The sequence below is a fragment of the Podarcis vaucheri genome (genome assembly GCF_965113315.1).
Source record: "Podarcis vaucheri genome assembly, chromosome: 13".
NCBI lineage: Eukaryota > Metazoa > Chordata > Lepidosauria > Squamata > Lacertidae > Podarcis > Podarcis vaucheri.
The window spans coordinates 5,850,042-5,866,992 of NC_138751.1; the positions used below are offsets into that span (position 1 = coordinate 5,850,042).

The 16,951-nt window shown below is 48.5% G+C and overlaps 1 protein-coding gene across 4 annotated transcripts; it reads left to right on the top strand.

Annotated features, from left to right (window-relative positions):
- Positions 1-2,703: 2,703 nt before the first annotated feature.
- AURKB (aurora kinase B) lies at positions 2,704-16,697 on the top strand. 4 transcript variants are annotated; one of them, XM_082197805.1, is made up of 10 exons: positions 2,704-3,393; positions 5,022-5,062; positions 7,276-7,463; positions 8,319-8,557; positions 8,731-8,794; positions 9,845-10,036; positions 10,677-10,815; positions 11,869-12,017; positions 12,144-12,318; positions 16,100-16,697. In XM_082197805.1, the coding sequence occupies exons 4-10, from the start codon at positions 8,365-8,367 to the stop codon at positions 16,274-16,276; spliced, it is 1,089 nt and encodes a 362-aa protein (XP_082053931.1). In that variant the 5' UTR covers positions 2,704-3,393; positions 5,022-5,062; positions 7,276-7,463; positions 8,319-8,364; the 3' UTR covers positions 16,277-16,697. The 4 variants fall into 4 exon arrangements, with proteins under 4 accessions (XP_082053931.1, XP_082053928.1, XP_082053930.1 ...); XM_082197802.1 differs by having other exon boundaries at positions 2,710-3,393; positions 8,404-8,557; XM_082197803.1 differs by lacking the exon at positions 2,704-3,393 and adding an exon at positions 3,405-3,517 and having other exon boundaries at positions 8,404-8,557.
- Positions 16,698-16,951: the final 254 nt, after the last annotated feature.

A 16,951-nucleotide genomic window follows, 5' to 3' on the forward strand; every position in this document is an offset into this window, starting at 1 on the left:
GCTTTTTAAGATGCTGTCTAGGTTTGTCATTGCTTTTCTCTCAAGAAGCAGGCGTCTTTTAATTTCGTGACTGCTGTCACCATCTGCAGCAATCATGGAGCCCAAGAAAGTAAAATCTCTCACTGCCTCCATTTCTTCCCCTTCTATTTGCCAGGAGATGATGGGACCAGTGGCCATGATACAGTGGTGCCTCACAAGACGAAATTAATCCGTTCCGCGAGTCTCTTCGTCTAGCGGTTTTTTCGTCTTGCGAAGCAACCCTATTAGCGGATTAGCGCTATTAGCGGTTTAGCGGCTATTAAAGGCTTAGCGGCTATTAAAGGATTAGCGGCTAAAAGGCTATTAGCGGCTTAGAAAAAGGGGGGGGGAGCGAAAAAAAATCGGAACACTTGCAAGACGTTTTCGTCTTGCGAAGCAAGCCCATAGGGAAAATCATCTTGCGAAGCAGCTCAAAAACGGAAAACCCTTTCGTCTAGCAGGTTTTCCGTCTTGCGAGGCATTCGTCTTGCGGGGCACCACTGTATTCGTTTTTTTGATGTTGAGCTTCAAACCATATTTTGCGCTCTCCTCTTTCACCTTCATTAAAAGGTTCTTTAAAGGTTCATTAAAAGGGCTATGGAGACTGGAGCTCAAATTCCTGCCCAGCCGTGAAGAAGTTCACTGGGTCCAGTTGAGACATTTCAGGATAATGCCAGAAGGCTGCTATGAGGATGCAATGAATAGGCCAAGCCTCCCTTTTTCTGCCACAAAGACCCTGGAAGAAGGCTGGGAGACCAAATTTAATTATTACATTTATATACCCTATTTATCTTCCAAGAAGATCAAGGTGTCGTACACGGCTCTCCTCCCTGTTTCATCCCTGCAACAACCCTGCGAGGTAGGTTATGACAAATATGTTGGCAATGGCTATTCTTTTTGCAATAGCTTTGCGGGGGGGGGGGTGGAGGGGCTTGTAATGTGTTGTGCTAGATCAGGGGCCAGCAAACTTTTTCAGCAGGGGGCTGGTCCTCTGTCCCTCAGACCTTGTGGAGGGCCGGACTATATTTTGAAAAAAAAAATGAATGAATTCCTATGCCCCACAAATAACCCAGAGATGAATTTTAAACAGAAGGACATATTCTACTCATGTAAAAACACGCTGATTCCCGGACCGTCTGCAGGCTGGATCTAGAAGGTGCTTGGGCCGCATCCGGCCCCCGGGCCTTAGTTTGCCTACCCATGTGCTAGATGCTCTACCCATGTGCTAGATGCTGCGTGGTTTTTAACTGTATTTGAATGGCTTCTTTGGGATGCAGGTGGCGCTGTGGGTTAAACCACAGAGCCTAGGACTTGCCGATCAGAAGGTCAGCGGTTCGAATCCCTGCGACGGGGTGAGCTTCCGTTGCTCGGTCCCTGCTCCCGCCAACCTAGCAGTTCGAAGGAACGTCAAAGTGCAAGTCGATAAATAGGTACCGCTCTGGTGGGAAGGTAAACGGCGTTTCCGTGCGCTGCTCTGGTTCACCAGAAGCGGCTTAGTCATGCTGGCCACATGTCTGCGGACAAACGCCAGCTCCCTTGGCCTATAGAGCGAGATGAGCGCCGCAACCTCAGAGTCGTCCGCGACTGTACCTAATGGTTAGGGGTACCTTTACCTATAAATGCAATAAATAAAAATAAATATCTGGAGGCCATTGCATCCTAGACATTAATTAGACGGCATCCTCACAGGATCTTTCTTGAGGGTCTCCGGCAAATATGAAGATGAGAGTTGTCCCCTGCCCCCCCAAAAAAAAATCAAAATTAAACCGGCTAAAGTTAAACGCTCCATAGTCTCAAATGGTTATCAAATCCATTATTTTTCATCGGTGCAGCATGCAAAATTCCAGAGGCCCCTTAGATAAAGGATTAAGATCAGAACTATGATATTGGGAATAAAGGAGAAAAAGCAGGAACAAGAAATAAAAAAAATTCTGCTGACCAGCCAGAACATGGGAAGTCTTTTTTAAAATATATAATTTGGAATGTATAATTGGCTTTATTATTTGAATTATGATGTGGCAAGATTTGATATTCTATCAACTGTTATTAATAACTGTTATTAATAAAAATTATTTACAAAAAAACGAAAACAAAATTCCAGAGGCCCCTGCCTGCGCCCGGCTCCACCCAGTAAATACGGTAGGGCTGCCCTTATACCTTCTCGAGCGACGTCACCGCCCCATGCAAATTAGCTGGCGCATGGCGCCCTGGGAAAGCAGGCGGCTCTTCGGCAGGGTTGTTTATATGCCGCTCTGCACAAAGAGCTGTGCCGCGGGAAACGGTGCAAAATGCCGCAGCGGGAGGCGTTCTAATCTCTCGCCGAAAGTTTCCAAGGAAGCTCACTTTGCCCCACCGTGACCTGAGAGGCTGTGCGCAAGATGGCGGCCCCGGCGTCCCGACGTGCTCGCTATCGTCAGTGAGGTATATCCTTACCTGTTCCTCCTCCGGGAGAACAGAACATGATGAACGGAGAGCGCATGAGACATGATTAGAGTCTCCGCTGGCCGGGGAACAGCAACGCCCCGGCCTGCTCCTTTCTGATTTTTACTGACGATCCTTCTCTAACCTCAATCGTTATAAAAGCAGAATTAAATTTTATTTCTCAATACTTAATCCTGTTTTTCTGATTCCTTGATTGCTCCGGGTTGGACTAGATGAACCTTGGGTGGCCCTTCAACACTTACACTTCTCTTTCCGCGTGATTGGCCAACTGAAGTGTCCATCAGTTGCGCGTTGGCCCGCCTATTCCACCTTCGTCTGCAATTGGTGGGATACGACTAGCGGGAGACCATTGGCCGCTCTTTCTACACTGGGCCCGCCCCTTCTCTGGTTTCCAGGGTGCGCTGTTTTGCCTGGCGGCCCTCCATCCTTCTTTCGGCTCACGTCTCCCAATGCTTGGTGGTTTCACAAAATGGCCGACATATCCCTCCCTACGTTGCCTCTTCTCGTTTCTGATTGGCCGGCTTTGGTGTGTGTGGGAGATTGACAAGGTCCTCGTAACCACTAAGCTTGCGCTCGGCCATCTCCCGACTTAGCCAATCGGGAGCGAGCATCGTCAAGGGCGCAGGGAAGCAGCCAATCGGTACCCTTTCCTCTCCTTTCCAAATCCCGCCTCCTTTCCTAACCCTGGAGAGGCGTCGAAACTTGACCAATGGAAAGGGCAGGAGAGGCGCGCGAGAGGCCATTCCATTAGCCAATGAGAAAACGGGAGGCCCCTCCTTCCGAAGGGGAGGCGGAGCTGCTGGCTTCTGAGAACCAATTAGGAGGCGCGTGTGGAACGCGGCGGCAGCCAATAGGGCTTCGGGAGGGCAGATTTGAAAAGCGAAGGCAAAGGCGTTTTTGCGGCGACGCGGATGGGAGGCTGCTGGCTGGCAGGTGGGGAATCTCGCGGGCCGGTGGGAGGAAAAAGGGGTCGGCGGGGCAGGGACGGGGATCCCCCGTGTCCCCCTTCAGGACTGCGGCTCCCACCCTTCCGGACCTGATGGGAGACTGGGATCTGGTATTGCAAGGAGAGCCGCAGGGCTGCATGGGGTTGGGTGGATAATGGCTTGGGGTGGATCTCGGGGCAAAGGCGCAATTCGCACTATGCATTGAAAGCAGGTTCATAGTGCTTATTTGGGGGGGGGGGAGAGAGCCATGATTGTTTAAAGCCTTTAAACAATCATGGCTCTCTCCCCCCCCAAATAATCCTGGGAAATATAGTTTGCTAACGGTGCTGAGAGATGTTAGGAGACAACCCCCCCCCCCAATTCCCCTTCTAGATTTCCCTGCGAGGAGGGATTGGCTGTTGAAATGCTCTGAAAATCATAGATCTTTGTGTATGTTTTTTTTTTGGGGGGGGGTCCTAACAGATTGAGGTTGAATCCTGACAAGACAGAAGTACTGTTTTGGGGGGACGGGGTGGGCAGGTGTGGAGCACTCCCTGGTCCTGAATGGGGTAACTGTGCCCCTGAAGGACCAGGTGTGCAGCCTGGGAGTCATTTTGGACTCGCAGCTGTCCATGGAGGAGCAGGTTAATTCTGTGTCCAGGGCAGCTGTCTACCAGCTCCACCTGATACGCTGGATGAGACCCTCCCTGCCCGCAGACTGCCTCGCAAGAGTGGTGCATGCTCTAGTTATCTCCCGCTTGGACTACTGCAATGCGCTCTATGTGGGGCTACCTTTGAAGGTGACCTGGAAACTGCAATTAATCCAGAATGCGGGAGCTAGACTGGTGACTGGGAGCGGCTGCCGGGACCACATAACACCGGTTCTGAGAGATCTGCATTGGCTCCCAGTACGTTTCAGAGCACAATTCAAAGTGTTGCTGCTGACCTTGAAAGCCCTAAACGGCCTTGGTCCAGTATACCTGAAGGAGTGTCTCCAACCCCACTGTTCAGCCCGGACACTGAGGTCCAGCTCTGAGGGCCTTCTGGCGGTTCCTTCATTGCAATAAGTAAGGTTACAGGGAATCAGGCAGAGGGCCTTCTCGGTAGTGGTGCCCATAAGTAGCTATCCTATCTTTAAAAGACATCTGAAGGCAGCCCTGTTTAGGGAAGTTTTTAATATTTAACGCTGTATTGTTTTTAATACTTGATTGGGTGCCGCCCAGAGTGGCTGGGGAGACTCAGCCAGATGAGCGGGGTATAAATAATAAATTATTATTGTTATTAATATTATTATTATATAACAACTCACCAGCACCCTTAGCCAATCTACAGTTCCCAGTAAACCCCCCCCCCCCCGCTGCTTGAAATGGTATGGTGCTTTTTAAAAAAATGTTTATAGTGCAGACAAGGCCTTTATTCCAGAACAGTGTGCAGAAAGTAGCATCGTATGGTTGCTCTCATTTATATATATTTTTATAAAGTTTATAAACTACTGGATTGTACCAAAAAACAAGAAGAACCCCAAACCCACCCCACCCTCAAAGCAAGAAGGAAAAAGTAGCTCGCGAGGGGGGGGGTTATTTTGCCATCATACTACTAACTTGGAGGTATGTTTTTTGCTTATAATTTCTGTAGCACTTCCCCGGGTATGAAATGCTTTTCAACACATGCTCAAGGTAATTGAATTTAACTGTTAGGTGTTGCATTCGTAAATGCCAGTTTTAGGGATATTTATGTATGGTTAGGTGTAGGTGAGGGACGCGGGTGGCGCTGTGGGTTAAAGCCTCAGCGCCTAGGGCTTGCCGATCGGCGGTTCGAATCCCCGCGGCGGGGTGCGCTCCCGCTGCTCGGTCCCAGCGCCTGCCAACCTAGCAGTTCGAAAGCACCCCCGGGTGCAAGTAGATAAATAGGTACCGCTTACCAGCGGGAAGGTAAACGGCGTTCCGTGTGCTGCGCTGGCTCGCCAGATGCAGCTTGTCACGCTGGCCACGTGACCCGGAAGTGTCTCCGGACAGCGCTGGCCCCCGGCCTATAGATGTGAGATGGGCGCACAAACCCCAGAGTCTGTCAAGACTGGCCCGTTCGGGCAGGGGTACCTTTACCTTTACCTTTAGGTGTAGGTGATTGAGAACTCTCCTGCAACTGGAAGGCGTGCCATTAAGCACACACTAAATCTGTTCACAGTAATATTTCAGGATGTGAAATAATATTTTTGCCAGGCTTTGTCAGAACCTTTTCTTGAAAATTAATGACTGTATGCACAATGGACTCTATCCCCCTATCCCAAACGAGAGCACACCCAAGGCAAGTCAACAAGTTATCACAAAAATAAAGCTTGCAGGAACATACCTTCAGGCAATTACATTGCAAGCTGTGACATATATGCATGTACCCGTACTCAGGCATTCAGTTGTTCTGTGCCCACATTAATAATTGTGTGATCAAATATGGAGCATAAACTGGGGCAGCATACATCCTTATTTTTTAACCTGAAAGCTTCATGTGCTGCAAACAACCACTTGTATGTTTAGAAGGTGTAAACAATATTCTTCTTTCTTCCCAGTGCCTTTCTATTGTAAATATATGAATGTGCTTAAAGAGTGTGACACTGACAACAGGTGGAGGGATACAAAGGTGCTCCCTTGCTACTTTAAAAAAATCAGTCGGTATAGTACAGTAGTACCTTGGTTTAAGAACAGCTTAGTTTATGAACAACTAGGATTAAGAACACTGCAAACCCGGAAGTAGGTGTTTTGGTTTGTGAACTTTGCCTTGGAAGCAGAACATGTTTCGCTTCCTGTTGAGGGTGTTCCATTTGTAAATTGAGTCCCCCGCTGCTATGGGAAAGCACGCCTTGGTTTAAAAACATTTTGGTTTAAGAACGGACTTCCGGAACAGATTAAGTTTGTAAACCAAGGTTCCACTGTATAGCTGTGGGAGGATGTTGCTACAGGGCGTATTAGAAGGCCAGAATTGAACAATAAAAATAGTCTTTTGAAAACTGTATTGTGCCAATACAGTGGTACCTCCGGTTGCGGACGGGATCCGTTCCAGAGGTCTAGTTGGATCCCGATGTTTCCACAATCTGAGGACCGCTTCTGCGCATGTGGCGAAACCCAGTAAAATACTTCTGGGTTTGACCCGCGCGCACCCCAAAGCTTATGTAACCCTCTGGTTACGTAAATGGAGGTACGGCTGTATTTTTATTGTGAACACAAAATTAAACATGTATTAACAGTTTCTGTTAAAAGTGTGATATTAACTGTAATGTGTAAGGGTTGCTCGTGCGTAAGTTGCCACCTCTCCAGGCTTTGTTGCCTTGCTAAACCTTTCAGTCTGGGCAGCCCTTCACTTCGTGGCTGCCTCAGTCGCTAGCAGAATCCGTCAGTGGGCGTTTCTTAAATCTTTTCCAACATAAAAGTTGTTTGACACCCAGTCTCCTCCTACTCTCTCTGCGCGGAAGTCTTCTGCGCAGGGTGGGCGTGGGTAGCGGAGGACCCGTGCTCTCCCCGCTGGTGTCCGGGGAAGAGTCCTGGAGCCCTCTCGCCGATTCCCCCATCAGCCCCTCTATATCCCTGGTGTTGCGCTGATTTGCTTCCCCATCTGCGGAGCTGCCTCTCTCCCTGCTGGGCCCTTCTCCAGCATCATTTGAGAGCCTTCCCTCCGCCTCTAGCTCCAATGTCAGTTCCCTGACATTAACAATGTGTCAGATGTGAATCGCGTATTAGTTCACGCTTTCTGGAAAAATAAATAAAAGGTGATGGTTTTTTTTATGGCGACTGGATGTTCTGATTTGGCGCCCACAACCCATGTCCCAGGAGCCATTTGGCGCCTAGATTTCCTAACATTGGTTCAGTTCCACAGCATGATATCTGTTTACCCTTTGCAGAGTGACTCTTGGGATTCAATACTGGAGCTGCGGTAATTTTGGTCACAATCTTTCTGACTTGGTGCTGGACACCAGAGCCCGGCTGTCTCTCCCTCTGAGGATTCTGCGATCCGATGGTCTTTCAGATCATCTTGTGATCCAAGATGGCAAATAAGGAAAATCTGAGCAGTATGTATAGCCTTTCCAAAGTAAGTCTTTGCCTATATCTGCCACTGCTGGGAAAACTATATGTGGGGTGGGAATGCGTCAACTGTTGTGATGGGTGGTGAAGGAATCTTTATTGGGGTGGTGAGTTAAACTGAGTACAGTGGTACCTCGGGTTACAAACTCTGCTAATCCGGAAGTAGTACCTCAGGTTGAGAACTTTGCCCCAGGATGAGAACAAAAATCGCGTGGTGGCGGCGGGAGGCCCCATTAGGGAAAGTGCGTCCCAGGTTAAGACGTTTTGGGTTAAGAACGGACCTCTGGAACGAATTAAGTTCGTAACTTGAGGTACCACTGTATATGTAACAGACAAAAATTGGATGACTAGTCTTTGACCTTATCTTCTGCTCTTGACAAAAGTCCCATTGTGTGTGTGTGTGTATGTGTGTGTGTGTGTGTGTCTGGTAGCCCGTGGGCTCTAAATTGTGGCTTTTACTAGTATCACATTTATTAATGGGGCTTCAAATGAAGGTATATAACCAATTATGTGAGGGGGAGCATTTTCCATTATTTTACTTTTCCATGGAAATTTTCCCATTTCATAAGTTCATTGGTAACAGTGGATGGATGTCAGTTGTAAAGACAATTAATACTACACAAACCCGGCAGTTTCAAAGTTATTTGCTCTGCTGACAAAATACAAGTAATAATAGTAATAATAATAATAATTAATATGTTATTTATACCCCGCCCACCTGGTTGGGTTTCCCCAGACACTCTGGGCGGCTTCCAACAAAAGATTAAAAGTACAAGTACATAAACACGTTAAATCAGATCACTGGAGTGTTTCAGAAAACCTACTGATAACAAATACACTGACTTTCTGTCTTTGCACACAGGGCTGTGTGTACGTCTTCATTTAAAAACCACGAAATGTGACCTTGAATGGGGCTATTTCTTGATTGCGTTGTCCCTTTCCTGCAGTACCGGGTGAACAACATGACAAGTGCTCAGAGGGTTGCCTGTAAGGATACCAACACTCCATCATCCATCACCCCTTCTGGAACGCTTTTGGCCCACAGAGCGATTTCCAGCAGCACAAAGAAAGGCCCAAAGGATTCGGGTGCCCAGAATATGGGTAAGACCTGGTCTGCTTTGTGGAAATGCCTCTCACTGATTCCTGTGCTGCTGAAATTGCCTCGGATGCACCCCACTGCTTTGGGGTTTTCCCCAGACGGCTTGTCGTAAAGGATGCTGGCGCTTGTGTTGGTCTTGCCGTGTTATGGATGACTTTGTTTTCTGTTTCCACAGCTGTCGCAGGCAGGGTTCCTATTGAGTCTGGCTCCATGGCTCAGCCGCCAAAGGAAGGCCCTGAGTGAGTTCCCTTGTTACTGGTTTCAGAAAGCTGGCGGTTGCAAATCTGTTTCTGGACTTGGGAATGGGTTGGGGCTAGCCATGTTTATTTACTTACTAAATTTCTACCCCGCTCTTCATCCGAAGATCCCAGAGCAGTTTAAATATAAAAAGGCAAACTTATACAGGCGTACCTTGGATCCCGAACGCCCTGGAACTCAGACGTTTTGGTTCCCGAAGCAAACCCGGAAGTGATTGTTCTGGTTTCCAAACGTTCTTTTGGAACCCGAACGTCCGACAGGGCTTCCACGGCTTCTGATTGGCAAAACCTATGTGGTGTTTCGCAACTTTCTGACTAGTTGCTGGACCTTAGCTAGACCTAGCAGAGTACACGCAGAAAGAAACGGAAGCAATTGGCGACTTGGCTGCAGACAGGAGAGACGAAGCAGGAACCAGGAACTTGTAGTTAGGTGTTTATCATATCCATTGACTATTTACAGGAACAGAACTCAGATCTTTTGCTAGCTCTCTCTCACACAACTCTTCCACTGAACACTGAACTCCAGAACTAACACATTCCAGTTAGTAGGCCATTAATTATCACTCCCTTGAGAGAGCTTGACCAATAAGGGATCTGTCTCCATGCCTCTGTTATCACCAGGACCTTCTGGCTGTCTGCCAAACCTTAACTGACTCTGTGTGAGTAGCTGCACGTACACAGTTTCCCAACGGGAGCTTCCTGCAGCCAATCAGAAGTTACGATTTGGCTTTCAAATGTTTTGGAAGTCGAACGGACTGCTGGAACGGATTCCGTTCAACTTCCAAGGTACGACTGTAATAGCAAACCAAAACAATACCCTGCCGGTTCGAAAGGCCATAGATTGTTTAATGAGCCAAAGGCATGGGAGAAGAGGCATGTTTTTGCCTGGTACCTAAAGGTATGTAGCGATGGTGTGAGGAGAGTCTCCCTGCAGGGAACAATAGGGTTTCAAGGTACCTGTCCCCTCCTTGCAACATGAAAAATTCCTCTAGGGTGTCATGCCAGCTAATCTATTTATCCTCCACTCCCTAGGCGCTTATTCACCATTGATGACTTTGAGATTGGGCGTCCTCTGGGCAAAGGCAAGTTTGGGAACGTCTACCTGGCTCGGGAGAAAGAATCCAAGTTCATTGTGGCGCTCAAAGTGCTCTTCAAATCCCAAATGGAGAAGGAGTGCGTGGAACATCAGCTGCGGCGGGAGATTGAAATCCAGTGTCACCTCAGGTACTGCAAAAGACCAAAGGCCCCTAGGCCTCCAAGTTCATAATAGTTTTCACTGTCGGCCTGCTTTGCCCCCTTCCCGTGAGCATCATGGACAAAAACGGCCAAGGAAGTTTTTGGAAAAGATGGAATCTCTTTGGGTGTAGAAGCTGTTGTCCCTAAAATCCTGTCAGTTTCCGGCTGTACAGGTGGTGTTGTTTGTTAAATTTCTGTCCCTCGCAAAGAGCCGGCAAACGAAAAGAAAAAAAGCAGTGAAAGAATGCTATTAAATTAAAAGCGGTCCCTCAGCTGGCAATTGTGTGGCCCCATAGATCTTCATCCCTTTAGTGCAGGGGTCAGCAAACTTTTTCAACAGGGGGCCGGTCCACTGTTCCTCAGACCTTGTGGGGGGCTGGACTATATTTTTTTTTTGGGGGGGGGAAATGAACGAATTCCTATGCCCCACAAATAACCCAGAGATGCATTTTAAATAAAAGCACTGTAAAAACGTGCTGATTCCCGAACTGTCTGCGGGACAGATTTAGAAGGCGATTGGGCTGGATCCGGCCCCTGGGCCTTAATTTGCCTACCCATGCTTTAATGTCTCTTTCCTTTGCTGCCGCTCCCCGGTCGTCGATTCTAATGCCCCTCCCCTTTTCTGCAGCCACCCCAATATCCTGCGCCTTTACAACTACTTCCACGACCGGAAGCGTGTATATCTGATCCTGGAGTATGCCCCTCGTGGGGAGCTCTACAAGGAACTGCAGAAACACCGGCGTTTCGATGAGCAGAGGAGCGCCACGGTGAGCTTGCGCATCACTGCGCCTGGGCTCAGAGGCCCTTGGCAAAGCCTTTTTAACACTCGTGCTGAAATAGAAAAGGCTTTGCCAAGGGCCTAATCTCAGTCTGGAATGGTTTCCACAGGGTTGGGTTTTTGGTGGTTATAAGCTGAGTATTTGAACCATGGAGGACCACTAATAACCTCCGCTGAAGACCTCCGTCAACGTGCAGAGATCAGCTGGTCTTTACAGTGTCCTTAACACTAATCTAGCAAATTATATACAAGAATCTTGAACGGGGTCCAGTAACATGTGGGCAGCCAGTGCAAGCTTTTAAGAATTGGTGCTGGCAATAGTTTGTTCGCATTAATCAAATCTTGAGGTTATCAGTGAATGAATCATCCTTGCCAGGCTATGCCTGTCCAAGAACGGTCATCGTGGGCACACCAGCTGGAGCTGGCAAAATAATAATGGTTTTAAAAAAAATTATTTATACCCCGCCCTCCCCGGCTAGAGCCAGGCTCAGGGCGGCTAGCACCAATGAAATCACAGTAAAAACATAATAGGGGGAAAAGAGAGGGGAGGAAAAGAAAAGAAAAATTTAAAATACATGTTAAAATGCAGCCTCATTTTAAAGTAGCTGATAAATCAAGACCATAAGGGCAGGGAAACATAAGGGTCAGACCAAGTCCAAACCAACAGCCATGCGGAACAGCTCTGTCTTGCAGGCCCTGCGGAAAGATGTCAAGTCCCACAGGGCCCTGGTCTCTTATGACAGAGCGTTCCACTACGTCGGGGCCAGTGCTGAAAAGGCCCTGGCCCTAGTTGAAACCAATCTAACCTCCTTGAGGCTTATGACCTCCAAAGTGTTGTTATTTGTGGACCTTAAGGTCGTCCGCGGGGCATACCAGGAGAGGCGGTCCCGTAGGTACGTGGCTGATCTGTTTGGCTGTCATTCAAAGGGTGCAGTTTGAGGTCACCCAGGAGCAGGGTGGTGGGTTCAAGTCTCTCTCAGATAGCAAGGCACTGGTGTCCCAAGGTGTACGCAACGGACCCTTCTTTGCTTCACCTCTGCAGTACATGGAAGAGCTGGCTGATGCCCTCCTCTACTGTCACAGCAAGAAGGTCATTCACCGGGACATCAAGCCGGAGAACTTGCTTATGGGGCTGAAGGGGGAGTTGAAGATTGCTGATTTTGGCTGGTCCGTGCATGCCCCCTCGCTCAGGTAAGGGGGGCGCCCTTGGTTTGGTTCGCCCTGGTGGACTCAGGATATCTGAGGCCCTAGTTCTCCACTGCGTTGCCCCAGATCCCTTCAGCTCTTAACCACCCTTGACCTCCTGCTCTGCCTCAGGAGAAAGACCATGTGTGGGACTATGGACTACCTGCCCCCTGAGATGATAGAAGGCAAACCCCACAACGAGAAGGTGGACCACTGGTGCATCGGGATCCTGTGTTACGAGTTCCTGGTGGGGCACCCGCCCTTCGAGACCGCCTCCGCCCCGGAGACGTATCGCCGCATTGTATCGGTGAGCTTTGCAGTCGGCTTCACAGTTGGCCCACAATTGTCATTCATGCCAGCCATTTCCACGCAGAGCTACTGGGTTGCGCCAGGAGGGTTCTGCTAGCTTCAAGCTCATAGCACCGGGGGGCTCTAGCCCCAAAGGGGATTGTCCCAAAAAGTGGTGCAAAAGAGGGAGGGGGGAGAGGAAGAGACAAAAGCATGAGGACTAGGCGCTTATGTGGCAGAAGAACTGGTGAAAAGCATAGGGCCAGTTCTTGCGGCTTCAGAATGGAGTGGGCCACTCGGTGTCGGCATCATTGAATACCGTATTTTAGCTCAATAAGACACACATTTTTCCCTCCTAAAAAGTAAGGGGAAATGTCTGTGTGTCTTATGAAGCGATTGCTGCACGAAGGAGGGACGTGTAAGCGGCTCCTGTCCACTTTAAAGCGAGCTGCGGAAGAGGGGTGGACGGGAACCATGGCTCCCCTTCATTCAGTATATATTTTTTCGTGTTTTCCTCCTCATAATAATAATAATAAATTTATTATTTATACCCCGCCCATCTGGCTGGGTTTCCCCAGCCACTCTGGGCGGCTTCCAACAAAACACTAAAATACAAGAACCTATTAAACATGAAAAGCTTCGCTAAACAGGGCGAGTGCCACCACCGAGAAGGCCCTCTGCCTGGTTCCCTGTAACTTGGCTTCTCGCAGCGAGGGAGCTACGAGAAAAACTATGGAGCGAAAAATACGGTAATTGCAGTTGCTTCCTAACTGGATCTTTGCTGCCCACAACGCAGAACCCACCACTCACTGGGCCTGGCCGCCACTTTCCTCAGGGCTGTAGACACGTATCCTGAATAGGCTACAACCCTTTCACGAGAGCCTAGAGGCGCTGCAATGCACACTTCTGGGAAATCATGAGGCTTGCAGCCCATGTGGCTACAGTGCTGAACTTTAAAAGCTGGGAAAACCCATGCTCCCCCCCCCATCCTTCAAGCAGGCCTTGGGCCCACCTCTCTAGATCTAGCTTTCCTCAGAGGGTGGTTGTGAGGATTAGTGTGGGTTTGGGGAACGGGGGGCACCCTTGTGCACATGAAGACCCTCCAAGGTGTTTTGGAGGAAGAGACACATACAATGAATGAATGAATGAATGTTTATTTGCGTCAGGCATCTGCCATAGCAACAATACAACAATGCGATATATAAAAAACTGAAATAAGTCGATTATATAAAACACACTTTAGGATCCTGAATCAGCAGTCAAATAGTGGATCTAGTTCTGATTGCCCCAGCTAAAAACCTTGCAGACTTTGCTGTCACCTGCTCATCTTGATCTGCCAAGAGAAAAGGGTACTGTGGCAGTGGGTGGGCGACCCGGAATGGACAATAAAAGAGGGGCGATAATCTCATTCCTCAAGTTTTTATAAAGAGTGCGAGCCAGAAGGGCATGCACCACCGATTCAGTACTGCCATCTCCACAGGGACATAAGCGTTTTTCGTGTGGAATCTGTTGGAATCGTCCCTCAAGTACAGCCGAGGGCAGTACATTCAATCTTGCCAGGGTAAAAGCGTGTCTATATTTTGGGATTGCTAGGTTATGCAGGTAGGGTGCCAGAGAGTCGAAATGGGAAGGTGGAAAATAGTCATACCATGGGCAAAATTTCCTTATACATATACAACATACCAACTGGCTGAGCACAGGTGGTCTAGCAATAAAGTAGGCAAAAATGAGGTCTCCCTTCCACCATGTCTTCTGATAATTCAGAATAGGGAAAACTACCTGGGGAGAGGGGTACAGCGATCTATGGAGGAGGATGTAATATGGCACAGCCCTCCCTCCAGGAAGATCTACTTGGGTTGAATGGCACAGGCTTGCTGGCAAAGACTGAATTTAGTGGGTATGACTGTGCTTCCATTACCCTATTTTGGAAGAAGGGTTATTGGGAAAGCATGGCAGCTTCCTTGCAGTACTTCTCTGTGCACGGTAGGGGATTCCTGCACGTTCTGGAGTGGGAATTGAGGGGCAGATGGGGCTCGTCCACCTGTGAAAGTAGCCCATCTTGGAGAAGGAAAGCTTGGTGCTGTTGTAAACAAAATCTGCCCTTCTTCCCTTATGGGGTATCCAAGAGCACGTATAGAGTCCTTATGTGGGTTCCCTGCTGGTAGGAGAAAATAACAGAGGCCAACCAGAGAATATTGAGAAGCAAAGCAGCTAGTAAGCCTGATTTTTCCTAAAGCTGTTGCAACAGGGTGCCCCCTTCACACACAGGAAAGGAGGAGGACCCAGAACAAAGGTGTGTCCGCCCTTATATAGACATTTTAAATTCCCTGCCCTGGAGCTCCAGACCACCCCTCAGATACATCATACATACATCACAGAAGGGGTGTAATCCAAGACCACCCCCCACAAACATCATACCTACATCACAGAAAAGGTGGTCTACAACAGAAATTTGAGTGTTGTTGTTTTTCCTGTCTGCCAGGTTATCTGATAATGCCTTATCCGATTGCCTTTCCTGGTAGTCTGCCCATTCCTTTGAAATGGTGATTACTAAATTCCTGTAACAAGGAAGGGTTTCCACCTCCTCCCTCCTTGCAGAAAAACATTTGGTCAGCTTGGGAGTCAAAATGGTTTCAGGACTGTCTTCCTGTGCTGCTCCAGACATGTGGTTTATATATTTATGTACGTGTTTGCTTGGTACATTTATGAACATTTATTATATACAGTGGTACCTCAGGTTAAGTACTTAATTCATTCCAGAGGTCCGTTCTTAACCTGAAACTGTTCTTAACCTGAAGCACCACTTTAGCTAATGGGGCCTCCTGCTGCTGCCGAGCCGGGCCGCCGGAGCACGATTTCCGTTCTCATCCTGAAGCAAAGTTCTTAACCTGAAGCACTATTTCTGGGTAAGCGGAGTCTGTAACCTGAAGCGTATGTAACCCGAGGTACCACTGTATCAAAGACTTTTAAATTCTTATAACAATGCTAAACCTCCACTGCCTTGTGGGATATCTTTGGGAGAATAAATGGCTAAGGAGTAAGCAAGACCACATCAGCCAAGACGAGAGGGCAGCCCAGGAGCTCAAGACACACTGCCCGGGCTTGCGCCCCAGGAAGGTCACTTTGGTGCTGCTACTGCAGCCGTTCGACTTCACCCCCGGAGGCGCACTCCATTGTCTATTGAGATGGATGCCAGCAATAATACAACTTGACACTCTTTGGGATAGAAAGCCAGAGGAAGTACCATAAAAGTCTACAATTCTTGAGAGATTCTTAAGAGGACCCTCTAAAGATGCTGAATATTTAGCAGATCATTGTACAGAGCCTTCTTAAAAGGTTAAAGGTAAAGGGACCCCTGACCAGTAGGCCCAGTCATGACTGACTCTGGGGTTGCGGCGCTCATCTCGCTTTACTGGCCGAGGGAGCCGGCGTACAGCTTCTGGGTCATGTTGCCAGCAGGACTAAGCCGCTTCTGGCGAACCAGAGCAGCGCACGGAAACGCCGTTTACCTTCCCGCCGGAGTGGTACCTATTTATCTACTTGCACTTTGACGTGCTTTCGAACTGCTAGGTTGGCAGGAGCAGGGACCGAGCAACAGGAGTTCGCTTGCTTCCTGCCTAAATATGTTAGCAATGCAAGTACCAGAGATGTCATTCCAAGTGTGTGTGTGTGTGTGTGTGTCAAAGAAATGCGTTCAGAAGCCGAGGAAGCGCCTGTTCCTTGCTAAATCCTCCCATGCCTGCTTTTCTCTGGTTCCTGGTCTTGACTCCCTTTTCTCTCTCTCCCGTACCCAAATACAGGTAGATCTTAAGTTCCCCCCGTTTGTGACAGAAGGCGCCCGGGACTTGATTTCAAAGCTGCTGCGCCACAACCCGGCTGATCGACTGCCACTTCAGGGTGTGATGGAGCACCCTTGGGTGAAAGCCAACTCGCGGCGGGTCCTGCCTCCTGTCTATAACGCTGGGCCTGTGAACTAGCTCTGAGGAGGGACACATGAGGAGGGACTGGTCATAACTGAGCGATGGCCCAGGAAGAATTTTGGTTTGGTTATGTTTTAAGGTTTTCTTTCAAATGATCGTAGGGTCTTAATTTTTTATTATTATTATTATTTGCTCCTGGAGGTCCTTGCTGGAAGAACTGACAGGTGAATAGTGTATTTCTGCCTGCTGGGGGATAAACTGGCCCCTCCAAGCTTCTGGGGGAGCTGGCTTCGATTGCTTCAGAGTCGGTATTGAAAAATGGGTGTTGCTTCAGTTGGAACTGAAGGCCCTTAATCCTTACTCTCCGAAAAGCTCTTTTTAATAGGCCCACAGTCACCCAGACCGTTCTAAGACATTGATCTTGTGGCATTATCCTACGGAGATGTTTGCATCTTTAATAAAACTAATATTATTTTTTTATATATACTCGATTGGCTGTGCCTCCTCTTCCTTCGTCCAGCTGAAACTTTTGATGGTTATTTCCGATTTCCTCAAAACGCAGAAACAGATGGGTGGGGTTTGGCTTGGCGCTTGACACAGAGGACTCATTGTTATGCTGGGGGCGGTGGCTCGGGCTGAGTGTACATGTACTTTCCTGCCCAGATGCCCCGCCCTGCCATAAACTCTTCCTTTGGACTTTCCAAATGATAGCTTGGGAAAATTGGCCAGAAG

Coding starts and splice junctions, on each gene's coding strand:
- AURKB (XM_082197802.1), top strand. CDS start 7,419: ATGGCAAATAAGGAAAATCTGAGCAGTATGTATAGCCTTTCCAAA. Junction 8,795..9,844: donor CCGCCAAAGGAAGGCCCTGA/GTGAGTTCCCTT, acceptor TCCACTCCCTAG/GCGCTTATTCACCATTGATG. Junction 10,037..10,676: donor GAAATCCAGTGTCACCTCAG/GTACTGCAAAAG, acceptor CCTTTTCTGCAG/CCACCCCAATATCCTGCGCC.